This window comes from Meriones unguiculatus, chromosome 2, assembly GCF_030254825.1.
Source record: "Meriones unguiculatus strain TT.TT164.6M chromosome 2, Bangor_MerUng_6.1, whole genome shotgun sequence".
NCBI classification, from domain to species: domain Eukaryota; kingdom Metazoa; phylum Chordata; class Mammalia; order Rodentia; family Muridae; genus Meriones; species Meriones unguiculatus.
In genome coordinates this window covers 43,844,149-43,858,894 of record NC_083350.1, presented here as the reverse complement: position 1 = coordinate 43,858,894, position 14,746 = coordinate 43,844,149, and the positions used below count along the sequence as shown (strand labels likewise).

The 14,746-nt window shown below is 44.1% G+C and overlaps 1 protein-coding gene across 5 annotated transcripts in view; it reads right to left on the bottom strand.

The window, feature by feature from the left end:
- Positions 1-46: 46 nt before the first annotated feature.
- Mcc (MCC regulator of WNT signaling pathway) overlaps positions 47-14,746 on the bottom strand; it is a 350,991-nt gene continuing 336,291 nt past the window's right edge. For all 5 annotated transcript variants that reach the window (XM_060377311.1, XM_060377312.1, XM_060377313.1 and 2 more), the window contains 3 exons: positions 12,125-12,222; positions 5,721-5,843; positions 47-4,549 (listed from right to left, as the gene is read on the bottom strand). In XM_060377311.1, the coding sequence (XP_060233294.1) occupies positions 4,369-4,549; positions 5,721-5,843; positions 12,125-12,222 (402 nt within the window). In that variant the 3' untranslated portion in view covers positions 47-4,368. The remainder of the gene's footprint in view (positions 4,550-5,720; positions 5,844-12,124; positions 12,223-14,746) is intronic.

The following is a 14,746-nucleotide window of genomic DNA, read 5'->3' as shown; positions in this document are numbered from 1 at the left end:
AGTTCTACAGAACGTCCTTACTCTTTAATTAAAACAAAGCACAGCATGGAATTAGAAATATTTATTCAGAATATAAGAATGTTTGTAAAATATTATAAATGTCTCTGTATAAATAAATGAAGTTTTTTTTGTTTTAAACAATTCTATATCAAATAACACAAAGTAGCTATTTTACAGCAGCTAAAACTAAAGGCATCTGGAAACATTTAAAGCTACGAGTGAATCTAAAAAATTACCAGGTATATAGTACAGTGTTTGGTAGCCACTTTAAAATGAGACTGAGTACAAACGGAAGAGTGCTGACAGATGCAAACAGTCGCATGTGCTTTCCTAACAGTACATTCAGGCAGGATTTTCTAATTCAAGTGGTATAAAAGCACATTTTCAGTTAATAAAAAAGTTAAAATTTCATGCAAAGTAAGATAGTATATCTAAAAGCAGATTAGAAATAGAAGTGAACATGTTTTTAATCTTTGCATCAGGTCCTAACGACATTGGGTTATCAGGTACTCTTGAAGTAGGTGTTCCGATAGGAACAAAAGAACACTATGGACTCCACAAACAACAATCCCCACATTTCATCCATGGCAGAGAACAGGACAGCAGAAACAAAGCAGAACGTCTGTATGGGTAAGTTGTTCTCAACAGAAGCTGCTCTGTGCTGCTGAGCAGATAGCGGGATAATTATCAGATGAGAGACTGGGAAAATCAAATGCTAAGTCAAGGGCGTAGTTAGACAGAAGTGGTTGTTGCTGGGACTTAGTCTTTTTCTTTTCTATCTACACACATTCAAAATACCAGTGTGTGTTATGACTATGCTGGATTACTAAAATTTTAATGCTTGCCTGTATGTGAAAATGTTTTTTTTTTGTGTGTGTGTGGTTTTTTTTTAACAAAAGCATGAGCAGCTATGTTGGGGTCACAGCATCTCAGATTGGCTCTTGAGAATACAAAGTTGTTTGGAAAATAAAGTGAAGTGAAATATGGGAGGCCAAGGGTTCAGAGCTGAGTTTAACCTGACCTATATAAACATGGGGGATCGGCTATGTGCACACCTCAAAGATGGTGATGTTTGTAGCAGGCCATCCATGCTCTACAAAGAGTTTGCAGAGTTGTGGCCAAGGTGCTGTTTGTTCGATCATTCTGTCTTTTTGTCTTATAGGTTCCATTGGTGAAACAGAAAATTGAGTTCTCTATCTTGTTTTAGAAGCTACAGTGTACTGCAGAAAGAAACTACTAATGTTGCTTAAGCTCTTGCATCCATGGCCACCCCCATCCCTGCTAGGACCATACCCTAGGGCAGATCAGTGCAGAAATTTTAGTCACCAAAGAATTTGCTCTCTGTTGAGCTCTAAAAACAGTAATTGTAGTTCAGTAGGTGATACCGTACACTTAAAGTTATTGTTTTTACTTAGGTCACTGTGTTCAGATAATGACTATACATACTTCCAATTAAACATTTACAATTGAAAGCATATATGGAAGGAAGTGTTTTGACAAATCAGAGTGGTGGTTTTGTTACTGTCTTCTCTGTCACTTAAACATGAGCGTGATAACCTGAACTCCTGGCAGCTCTGAGTATCAGAGTTTATATCATTGCATAGAGTTCTTTCTATATAGGGAATACAGAAGTATGGTAGTTTATGATCCATGCCAGGGATGCAGGCATTCCAACACTGCAGCCAACTAAGAAACAGTTCTTTTCTGTTAAAGTAATGTCTGTCTGTAGGAACTAAAAGAATAGTCCAGGTCTCCCTCACAGTGGCAGGGTCCTTACTAAACCCCTCTTTAACAGTTTTTAGAATAAACGCCTAAGACTCTGACTTGGCCTGCTCTTCCTTATAGAGCCACACCAAAGCTCTAATTTAGTGTTCTCTAAAGCCCTTTTAAAATTTTGCTGCAGGCTGTGATGAAGACCTGGTGAGTACATGCATCTGAAAAGAGCAGTAAGCACTTAGGCTAATAAAACCTTGAAGTGTCAGTTAAATGGACCATCCAGTTTCATACAACACACACAAGAGTGAGTGAAAAGTCTTTGCTTCCACTGGTGACATGTGGCACTCATCTAGATCTGGACTATACAGCCACAAAGATTGTTTCACCTGTTAATCACATGTCAACCTTTGTGAGTCCAATGGAGACATTCTTACTGTCACAAGCAACTTGGGATTGTTCATAATAGCAGAGCCAGACATAGACAGATGTCTCTTTTACTTATTACTGCTGCCCTAGTTGGGTTTGTCTGCTTCAGTTCAGAACTATGAAATGGTTCCTTCTGCTTTGCCTTTCTTTTTATGAGCCAAAGTTGGCTTTGATTAGTAAAGGTGACTGCCTAAAGAGAGCGACTACTTAAGAATTAGGGGAAAATTCAAAATACGAAATATCAAAGGTTTTTAACCCCATTCAAATTTGAAATCAACATAATTTTGTTTGCCCCAGTAGACATGTTAATAGAAACCATTTTCTATTTAAAAGTAGGTTCAGGAGGCACTGGGTTAAACAAAAAGAAAAATTACCCAGGCACCTGCTATCGTGTATTTATTCAGTATAGTTCAGTAGCTTTCACAGTTCACATAAACAAATACCTGCTGCTTCCCTCTCAGCAAACATTGCCAATACTAAGGAAAAGACTGTAGCCCTTTCCCACTTCAAAAGTGTGGCACTTTATCCTTGCAGATTTCCACCAAGTCATCACGTATTTATGTACTTAGAAGCTCAGGCGTAGGCCAGGTAGGATCATTGCTTCAGAGGCTTCCCTCTGGAGGAACTATGGGCCTAGAAGTGTAGATTCTAGAATTTAACTGGGGTGGTGTTGGAGGGACAAGGCTCAGCAAGCAGGCAAGCCATCATTCCTGCTTTGGCCTCACTTTGCATCTAAGCCTTCACTTAGAGCCCCACATGCTGGGATGGACAGAACAGGAAGCCTAACAACCACCCCTTACCTGGATTGTGGTGTCGCCTCCAGCAGGATAGCCATGCCTATCCCAATTTGCTCAGGTGCAAATGTTTCCCAAGTATAGCATGAGTTGAAAGCTAATTTTATCTATTAAATTCTTAGAGTGGTGGAGAAGCAATAGATACTTCTACCTACACATTTTCCTCATGACAAAATACCTTACCCAAAAAGTGAGCACTGAGGAAACCTCATAGCTAGAAAGCTGTCGACACTCAAAAGCCAGGCCTTCAGTTATGTGTTGTTTGCAGGATGAGTAGCTTGTTCTGGGAAGGAGGGGCTGTTTAGCTTTGGGGGTTGCCTGTTGTATGAGAAGGCTGGGGTATCTTTCCCTGTTGCACAGAAGGCTGAGGAACTCTTGTCTGCTTTCTGAAAGCAGACCCACCCACGCCAGGAGTCTACAGCAACAACATGATTATAAATGCAGCATCTTTCACGTAAATAACTATAGTAGCAGAACCCATTTCTCAAAGAAGATGGATAGTCTTGGGGGCTACAGGGGGGGAAAAAGCCGCAGTGTTCTTTAGTTTGTAAACAACTGAATAGCAGAAGGTAAAAGAGTGAAGGCTGTAACTGAATAAATGAATCTGGATGCTTCTGTAGAAGGGTTCAGGTATTCTGATCCTGCCTCCTGATTTGCTTGAAATCACCACACCTGGATGAACAGAACAGGAAGCCTAGCAGCCATTCTCTCACCCAGTCCCTTTCATGATGTCAGGAACTAAAGAGTCAGTGGTACGCTATTGAGTAAGTGGGAACAATTCTGTATATTAAGGGTCTTCTTGATATCCAGCAGTGTAAAGCCGCTTTCTCTTAGGGAGGACTCAGATGAACTCGTGCCTGGGTTTTGATGTAGTACTGGGTAGGGAAAGAGCTACAATACTGTTTTTTTCTGTTCTGGAAGAAATCCCTGGTAAACTTAGCTTCACTGCATATATCAAGAGTATTTTAAGTTTTACTGGTACCATGGGACCTGGAAAGCAGAGCCTTGCTGAGATGAGTTACCAGCACTAGATGCTGGAGACACAAAAACACTGTTGCCTTTTCCTTGGAAGAGGAAGGAAGAAATCCAGGTGTGAAAAGAAGAAAAGGGGGAGGGGGCTCAAAAATCCACATAAAACCAAATGCCTGGATTCCCACTGATATACTGAACAAGTGAGAACAGAAGCACTTGAATACTCAAAGCAGAAGCAAGGCAAGGCTAACCATGTGGCTAGGCCTGGAACAGCTGGAGCCTGTGCATAGAATAGTCCACTGTGCCACCATGACCACATACCCCAAGGTGGAGCTTGTGACCTATATGAAACTTTCCCACTCTTCCAACAGCGGCTCCTTGCTCGGCCTTCCTCTTCTGAGGACCTCAGAGCAGCTACAGTTTAGCCCCTTGGGGTGGAACTTTGGTGCCCAAGCACCCGTTAAAGTGAAGTTTCGTTGGTGTGTGGCCTGGAGTTCTCTTCCTCCAGAAGAGCTATTCTTTGCTTGAGCATTCTCACTTGGGTCTCATGTCGCTCCACCATGGCCATCATCTGAGATTCCAACTTCTTCAGCTTGTTTTGATGCTTCTTCTTTGCTTTTTCATAGGCAGCCACCAGATTACTGTGTGGGAACAGAAGGAAACGAGTAAAGATTTATCCCAAGGAAAGAGTGACACCCTGTGCTGTGCTCTGGGTGGCCAGTGAGCACCGCTTTGGAGGGCTCAGTCCAATTCTCCAGTAAGGGTTAAAAGTTCAGTGATAAGGTGCCCAGTACTAGGATTCTGGCTTAACCATACTGATCTAGGCTCAGGCTGTAGGTGGAGTTGTGGCCACATCGAAAACAGGTTGAAGTTGCTGAATTCTAGAAACTTAAATACACATAGGTGTAATTGTTTCATGGCTGTTAGCTATAGATGGTCAAGTATAGATTACATAGTGTTCTCTTACTCAGAAGGGCAGAGAGCTTTACTCTAACTTGGTTATTGGTTATGCTTTGGGCTATAAGGAAATGCTGCCAGCTACATGATAATAGGCCTCTCAGCTGGTCCTAGGCCTACTGCAGTAAGGCAGGAAATGAGCCCAGGTGTGACCACATACTCTCTCAGCTCCACAATAGAGCATTGGCTCCCTTCTGTACACAGTGTCATCCTGAGTTAATGTTCTAAAGTTGATTTGAGGACAGACACACACCCTTTCTAAAACCTGCAGGGCATCTCATGTTGATGGCAGAGCAGATTGTGGTATGTAGCTGTCTTAGTAAGCCAGGCATATTTACAAAACTAAAATGTACCACTCTAATTACAATTAGGAAAATAGTATTTTTCACTAAAAAATTGCTATCTACTGAGCTTGAATTTTGTAAATGAATAAAAACTTGAAGTCACTTTTTAAGAAGTATTAATGTATATCTTACAGGTACAAAGATTCTGAAGTCCTTTTTTTTTTAATATAAAGATTATGTACCATAAATGTTGTAAGACTCTTAATTTGGAATCTAATGTACCATAAAATGTTCCATTGTTTGAGACGTTGCTCTGATAAATGGTTTGATTGCCAGTAGAAAACACTGACAAACATAGATTTCATTTTTTTTCTCTGATTTCTTAGAATATCAAGGAGAGACCACAATAAGCTTTATTTTTCTAAGCCCATCTTTTCTAAAATGGGGATCATCATTAAGTCCTGGGTTTCTGGTCAGCGGTATTAGGACTCTGTTCTGTCTAGTCACTTCCCAGGAGAGTTAGGGAAAGATCTTCCATAAGCTTGAGCACTAGGATGCACAGAGGTTTTACCTGTTGGCCCGTTTTAAGTCATTAACAAACTCGGCTGACTGCTGGTGTCGGACTTCACTGCTTTTGGTGAGTCTTTCCAAAGCGCTGACCAGCTCTTGAACTCTGGCCTTCAGTTTCTTTTCTCTGTATCAAAGAGAGAGAGCAGCAGTCATCAGTAGGCTGTGATGATGGTGGGAAGGAGACCGGGGTAGCTGGCCAAACTCAGCAGTCCAGAGCACAGAAAGTTAAGATAGTAGTCGGTTTAGGAGGTAGTAGTGGGTTTAGGGGCACAGCTTCCTTGCCCCATGCAGCCAGAATGAGCATTTCTCAACACTGCATTCTCAAAGACTAATTGGAGCCTGCTTCTTCAGTGAGCCCTCTAGAGATCTTGAGTACGTGTCTCAAGGAAAAAGACAGGAGTTTGTGCTACTGGCATAGACAATCTTTCAGTCACGCCACAAACCTTTCTTGGTTTCCACATCCTCCTTGTCCAAGTGTTGAAGCAGCTTCCAGCTCTAGCCTAGGCTGACTACTTGGACAAGTTCTTGTTCATTAACAGATCATAATATAAGGAAGCGAAAATGGTGATAGTGAAAAAAGAAATCAAAATGGCATTTGTTTCATCCCAGAAGCCCTCATTTCTCAGTAAAGTACTTAAATCCCATTTGCACTTTGATTGGACTCCACCCATTCTGGTTCTGTGTGTACTTTACTACCCTCTCAGGTTCTATGGTGAGCGAGGAGGCAGGAAGAGTGTTCAGAGTCCAGGCAGGTACTGATGTGTTAAGTCTTCCCGGCTGCCGCTTACACAGCGTCACTGTCATAAGCTACTTGGCAGCCTCGCTGTACTGAGTGGTGCCCTGCACCAGCAGCTGGGCACTGCACCTCAGTGGTAACTTGAGAGTTGCCTCTGATTCACAACTACTCTTCTTAGAGCTTCCTGATGATCAAAGATGGAGGAAAGGGGTTACTCTAAAAGGGGCTGTGGGCGAAGAGTACAAATCACCCTGATGAATCTGTATACCTGGTAGGACTAGTCGTATCCAAAGTATTAACAGAAGATGCACACATCCCTTTGACTAAGCAAATTGATTGATAGCAAAGATACATTAGTTAAAGCTGGAGTGGCTTCAGCTTTCCCTTCATTACAGTAATTAAGGATAAATGGGCTGGCCCCATGGCCCAGCTAGACCCCTTCACCCTTTTTCTACTTCATGCCCATCATCATAAAAATCCCTTAACAAACTTGCATTTAGACTACTGCACAGACAACAGAAAACAGCTATCTCCTAAGTGCTTCTCCAGGATAGTCAGCTCTCAAACGGCCTTTGGTATCAGCATCTCTCTTGTGCTCACTGTACAGGTGAAGAATCTGAGACACAGATTCGGGACACTTGCCTACAGCCAGGTACTGCAGTGCTGGCTGGCATTCACACCCTGAAGCTGTCAGCAGGGCCTGGATGCTTAGGCATCTTGCTGAAGATTGCTCTGACTCGTGAAAGGGACATGTAGAATGTGCAATGAAGACAGGCTCTGTTTAAGATCACAGACCTGTGGAGCCATGATGGAGTGTCCCCAGATTCTGATGTGGCTGTTGTTTCTGGATGTAGCTGGAGTTGCCAGAAGTTGCAGCAGAAAAACAGCAGCTGGGGCTTTTGCACAGATTTTCCAAAGAATATATTTTTAGTGTCCAAGAGACGAACTTGGCACTATCACGGGCACGCTGCCCCCTTGTCCGTGACCACCATGTGCTAGGGTACTCCTCACCACCCTGCCTTTATGCAGATTCAGGAAAGGCTGCCAACACTGGACGATGACAAAGGACATCTCAATTACTCAAGCACACCTTCTTCAACCCCCTGGGTGGGCCTCAGTCTTTACCTCCCGTCTAGATACCCTGGCTCTGGACCTCAGCAATTTACTTCAGTGATAATGAATCCACAGGCCCACTTTGTATTTCATTAACATCCTGCAGATCCATGTTGCATTTATGGAATTTTTTGGTACCACTGCTAGTGTTTGATTGCCACTATAAATCAGCTGAATGTGAAGAATCAGCTAGTGTAAATTTCTTAAAGAGCATCTTTTGAAGTAATGGTTCAGCTAACAAAATGGTGAAAATTCTGCTGCTGCCGGCTCAGGGGAGCTTCTGTTGAAAAGCTTCCCACCCAGATTGGCCACTTTTCTCTTCATCCATCCTTCCATTTGTATGGCTCATGACAGTATTCACGAATAGCTACTGAAACAAATGATAATCTCTTTCTCCCTTATGGCCAAGATTACATAAATATGTTGATTTTGCAACTAAGACGCTGAATTTTAAGAGTTTCCCTAATGACCAAGTGTTCCAAGGATACAGATGGGTACTAAGTACCACTGACAGCTCAGAAGATGTACAGGATGATGACTGATAATGAAGTTTCTGGAGGCTGAATATTCTGAATGATGATGACAAGTGGGACTGGGGTCTAAGCTCTGGAATGGCTGGATTATAAACTGGGTTGAGAAGCGTTTGAACATGACATAGGAAGTCACTTGAGATCTAGAGATGACCTCAGCTGCTGGGGCTCATTATCCTGCCCTGTTGATGTCGCATTCTCGGTGCACGCTCATCAGAAGTGAACATTAAGGTATTTTGGTTACAGGACACATGATGGGAGTGAAAAATGGATCATATGGACAGAGAGTTTTGAGGCACTTGATCAACTGGTGAGAGAGCAAAGCATGAGGAAAGGAATGAAAGGCTTTAAGGGAAGGTAAAGAATGACTGTCATTAGATATGAGTGGTTGTGTGTGACTGAATATTTGTGTCAATGGGGAGGTATTCAGCTGCCCGAGAGGAGGACCTGTGGTTGGTTCCTACATGCTACTGGCAGCAGGCAGTTGTACAGCCATGAGAGGCAGTGGTGTGCGTGTTATTCCCTGCTTCCTAGTGTGAAGAACAGCTCCCTTCCTTTGAATCTGCCTGCCTTCATCAGCACACGGTACCAATTCACAGGTCTGATCTGAGAAAGTTTTCTTCTCAGTAGCACTTAATTTACCCCTAGGTTTTACAGACAGAGTTATAATCCTAGGAGCTTAGAGGTTCCCACCTTCCCAGGCCGGTACATACTGTGGAGGTAGAGTCTTCAGAATGAAACACAGGTGTGGGTTCGGGTCACGTCATGGCACCAATATGACTGCCTCTTTTGTGTGCTGTAAGGCTTTCTCACAGTCTCACTGGGTGACCTGGGAGATCACTCAGCTTTCTGCACCACTTCTAACCCCAATCATATGGGCCACCTGCTTCTGCTCCCATGACTATGCTGCAGATGGAGCAGCTGACTCCACTCTACTGTGCTCAGGACGTGAGGGCAGCCTACACAGACATCTGCATACCGAGAACACCCACACACAGAGCATCTGGACACAGAGAAGAGCCATCTCTGAAAACTCCCTTCTTGTGGCTGCCATTTTCAAGTTCACTTTGGTAGAAGATGACTGTGCCATATTTTACTAGGGCTGCTAGATCTTAGGAAGAGAGATTTCAGACAGAGAAGTCTTCATGGTTCACAGATAAAAGTAGTCACCCTGGTTAGAAAGCATCTCCTGTGCGTGACTGGAAACCTGGACTTCCGGAAGGGGCTTCAGGGCCATACCAGAAGCAATATAGTACAACAGATGCTCATGGAAACAGAGGGCATAAACCCAAACCAGATGGGAGTCATAGAAGAAGTGTGGGACAGCACTGAGTTCTGGTTTTGTACCCCAAAAGAAGAAAAATGATATGCCAAGAGGCTCAGTGATGAAGACCTACCAGAAATCAAAGCCCGGTGGGAACGGGGCACTAACACAGATGGAGGAGCCACTGTTGGCAGAGTGCCTGCCTTGGAATGGCTGGCTCTCCTCAGGAAGGGACCAGTGCTCTTCCCTCCATCCTTACCAAGACTTTCTGCCCAGCGGGGAGCCTGGCCCACAATGCTCTGCTCTAAGAGAGGAGAACTTCTGAATACACTGACAACATCCCCACCTGACCTACACCACTCAACCTGCTCATGACAGGATGGATACCTTCCGAAAAGGTGTTTGTTTCCACTCCAGGTTTAAAATTCGAAACATCCCCTAACTTCAGTGTCTGGACTACGCTCCCTTGTGGCATGACGATTCCCATCCTGAAGCTATATTTACAGTGTAATTATGTTATTGTCCTTTTTCTTCTGGCTCCTCTGGTTCTTTCTTGGCTCCATATATCTGGCTCTTGATTAGAAATCCATGCTAACCAACTTAAGTCTGGTTATTGGAAATCCTTCATGACAGGGGATAAATGAAATCTCTTTATGTTTAGTCAGCACAACCTGTATTCCACTCGTGCCAGCAAAAGCCTCTGGGGCTTTGGGAATTTAAAAAATGTAGCAGCTCAGTTTACAGATACAATATCCAGATGACTCCCTCACTGGGCACTCAGAGTGGATTTTCATCCTAGTCTTTGGCACAAGGATTTACTGCATTTGTTCAGGCATTCTCCCATGCTGTGCCTGTCTCCTTCCTGCCCCAGGCAGAGCAATCAGAATGCAGCAACATCCCAAGAGGTACCTGCAAAGTAAACAAAGGGCCATTCCAACTTGGAAATAAGAACTGAGTCTGAGCAAACTGGGAAGGTAGAAAAGGCCAACTTGAGTCAACTGGGAGTCCATGGTATAAAATAAGCGGGGATCACAGTGGGATCAAGTCACTTGAGAGTACACGGTCAAAGCTGCCACGTCAAATCCCTGGAAGTAATGAGGGAAGCAGTTTGTAAAATTCCTTAAGCTCTGTAGAAAGCAGCTAATGCTCCTGTGTACCAGAAACCAGGAATGACCAGGAAAGGGGAAAGGCAGACAATCTTTTTTTTTAATTCTTAAGAGAGGAAACCTTAACTAAGAATGTAGATGAGAGGCCCTGTCATGGGAAAGAAGGTCAGGGGGATCCAAATCGAAGTTGTCTCAACAAGACAGGGCCAGAAGCTCAGGTCAGATAGACTCAACAGTGACTGTCAGCCAGACAAACAGCCAGCTGATGAACTGGCACCCTTGGTAGACAGCATCTCACAGAATCCCAGAGAGGCGCACTGAGAGAGATGGGCACCCACAGTCAGACCATGATGCTTAGGAAAACAGCAAGTAGTTTGACTGCAAAGCTCAATACCAAGCAAGCAACCTCAAAGCTCAGGACCAAGGGAACAGGCAGCTAGGGACAAAACGAAATTGAAGAATAAGTACAATAAATATTCTCACTGGGATATGAGAGGACACTGGGTTTTTTTTTGTTTGTTTTTGGTTTTTCAAGTCAGGGTAAGGGTTTCTCTCTGTTACAGAGCCCTGATTGTCCTGGACTCACTCTGTAGACCTTAACCTCAGAGATCTGCCTGCCTCTGCCTCCCAAGTGGTAGGATCAAAGGAGTGCACCACCATGCCTGGCTGGACATCACTTCATTTAAAAATATGATTCCAGCACCAAAATAATTGAACATGAACCTGACCACAGTAACCACAACCAAAGACTAAGTGAGCAACAAAACCCAGCTAATAAATCAATCTCTATGAAATGCTACAGTATATATTTCATAAATATATGTAACTACCATGTGCTGTTAAATACACAAGGAAAAAACAGATTCTCTACAATGTCACATGCTGGCATGGGATGAACAGACACAAGCAGCCATTGAGGATTTTGGATTTTGGATGGTTTGGTTTGGGGAAGTAATGTGTAGGTATAAAATGCATACCAGATTGAAATGATGTTTTGGGTATATTTGGGTTAAAATATATATTTTTAAAAGACATTTTTCATGTGAGGGCTGGAAATATGAAATTACTCCTTTATTGGGCAGATATGCTCTTGGCTGCAATGCAACGGGGGTGGGGTGAAAGGGGGGTGGCAGAAAGTGTGAGCAGTTAGACTGTGGAAGACAAGTCTGAATGAATTGGCATTTCTTTCTCTTTGGAAAAGAAGAAGTAGAACATGGGAAAAGAAACACAGAAATATCAGAGGAAAGTGTCCAAGAACTGAGTAAGGACATGAGGCCTCCCATTGGCAAGGGCTACTGATGTTGCAGAATGCAGTCCTACTAAGGATGTCAAGGGGAGGGTGCCTGTTTTGTTATCACCAGCTACCTCATCCAAAAGGGTCTAGCTGATGTGACAACATGCAAAACAGGAAAGAGTACTTTCTTACTTGCAAATGGAATGACTGTATATATGCCAACACTCAGCACTCCCTTTTCAGAATGGCCAGGTTTTTCCATTTCTAGGCTGCAAGGTTGGGCACAAGTTAAATACACAGAGCCTTCTTCTATCCAGGGAGGCCCATATGGTCATGGAAGAGCTGGAATGAGCAGCCATGAGAGTATGCCAAAAAGCCGTCACAGCTGAAAGCAGCCACACAAGGCCCTGAAGGTTGCTTACCGTCGGATGGCGCTGGCAAACTCGGTGGCCAGCTCGCTGTCACTGTTCGTCCTCAGTTCAGCCAATGACAAGGCCGGGGAGGCAGCATCAGCACACTCCTGAATATGACAAACATTGTCAGATGTGAGCCAGAACCCATGACCATCTCCACTGCGGGTCACATGACAGCAGCGCCGTGCCTGCAGACCCCGTCCCTTCCGGCAAGCTGATGGTAAGCCAGGTAGCAACTCTGATCGTCTCCTCCATTCTCAGATCTCTCACTACCTTCACATGCTGCACCAAATAAGGTGACACTGCAGCGGTGCTGGTCTAAGCCCGCCACACACAACTACTCACTCTTTACTAGGAAGGACCCTCATAGGCAGCTGTACGATTGTTCTCATTCACCACAGAAGAAACCAAGGGACTGGAGTTACTAGTTAGAAGCTGGAAAAGCTTCTGGCTCCATGTGTTCAGAGGGCAAATATACACAAACGTCCTTGGTGACACACCCCACTCTCTTTAGAGAAAGCTCATCTCTAAATGGAGGAGCTTTGTTATGGTCCATGTAATCACAAAACTCAGGTGAGGAAGAAGAGAACAGTCCACCCTCCCCTCCCCACGCAGCAGCATCTCACAGGGATGTGGTGTCACCTAAGGTAGACACTGCCTTGTTTTACAGATGAGGGATGTAAGACCAGAGCTCTTGAAATGACATGTAAGCAATGACCACATCTGAACAAGAAAACTATTTTCTCCGCAGAAACACTAAGCAGCAGCTAGACTGCAAAATGAAGTAGATGGGATAGACACTGAAGAGGTATTCCAGGCCTGAGGATAAAAAGTTCGTGATTTGTGGCAGGAGACAGACTGTAAATAGAGAGTTATATCACAATGACATGACCCCATGCTAAGGTCCAGATGCTAGGGGACACATCTTCCCATTGTAAGAAAAACAACAGCCATCTTTTAGGGGGAACCTGAGCAGTGGCCTCGCCAATGTATTCCCTGTGCCCTTCACCCGGGCTGCACCTGCACCTCTCCAAATAACTGGCTCAGACTCTCAAGCCTGCCTGTGAAACCTGCATAGATTCTAGAAGTAGCCCCACTTTTCATGCATCCAAGGTTAATGGTAGCATGTCTTTCTTTTTCTTTCTTTCTTTTTTTTTTTTTTCTGTAGCCCTGGCTGTCCCGAAACTTGCTCAATAGACCAGGCTGGCCTCGAACTTAAGAGATCTGCCTGCCTCTGCCTCCTGAGTGCTGGGATTAAAGGCATGCCCTACCACCACTGCCTGGCTACCGTTTTAGAGACAGGGCTCCTTCCCTCACGCACAGCGCCTCTTGCTGAACATACGTGATAGCATCTGCTGCATACAGACAAGTGCAGCAGAAAATCTAATGCAATATGGATAGGAGCTAGGAACCAGCTGTCTGTGGTGGAGAGAAGGTTTTTTCAACAGGCAGGATCACCCACTCCGCAGAACAGGAGTGGATGTTGTGGTCTCTTCTGGATACACACAGCCCACAGACTAGGAATGGTCTCTCTGTCTGTCTCGAAGGAAGAAACTTCAAAGAAGAATTATTTTGTCACAGGCACAAATTATAGGAAACTCAAATAGCAGTGTCCATTAAAGTATCACCAGAAGACAGGGCCCCCATTCTTATGCAACTTGCATTAGGTGTTTGCGGTTCTCATCTGTGGAAAACACTAAGTTTCCCTTGGGTACCTGTAGCAGAGTTCTGTTGATGGACAAACTCTTAAGAATTTTCTCTCTGTCCTGCTCACTGAAAGCTTGGCTCCCTTCTCTAGACTGGTGGCCTCATCTCCAGCAAATACCACCAATGAGTAGCCTAGATGGAAGACTTTACTGAAATAGTAAACAGAGCCAACATCCAAGAGTCAAATGATCTGCTTACTCTACTGGAGCTCACAAACTGGAAGCACTCGTTCCCTCTATAAATCACCTTGTGGAGATGTTTTTAAAAGCCAGAGGCCTTCCCTGTCAGAGAAGCATCTGTGTGTTGAAGCCACCCCGCCAAGCACACAGTGCCTTTTAGTCAAAATAAAGACCAAGAAGTGTGAGGGAATGTTGAGTTCATGGGCCTTTGGCACAGACCTGCTAATCCATTCTGCCACACCCTAAGAACATACACAGACACTGGTACTCTGTGGAAAGCTCTGTCCCAAACTGACCAACAAGCTTAAAAGGCCATGCAACGATTCTGAAGTTGTATGGAACAGGAAACACCATCTTCTAAAACCCTGGGTATGATCACATGAAACACCACCCTACTTCCTTCCTTCCCTCCCTCCTTCCCATCCTCCCCTCCTAAGAACACAGCTTTCCTGGAGAAGCCCTGCAGTACCTACAATTGCACTGTGAGACAGTGTTTATATGATCAGCCAGTCAGCATATGCTTGCCAGTCCTGTGTCTGAGCACACTGGTGTCAGGAGATGCATGCATATTAGGAATATTAAATAAGATGTGCTGAACATGCAGTTCCCCCAAGTGAGTGGGGGATAGAATTCTTTAGGCTCTAAAGCTCTTTTTCTATCTTTCCAATGTAGATGTGTGAAAAGAGAAATACAAAATGACAGAATAAGCTTGAAGTCTAGAAACAGCCCCTGAGGCATGGGAGGA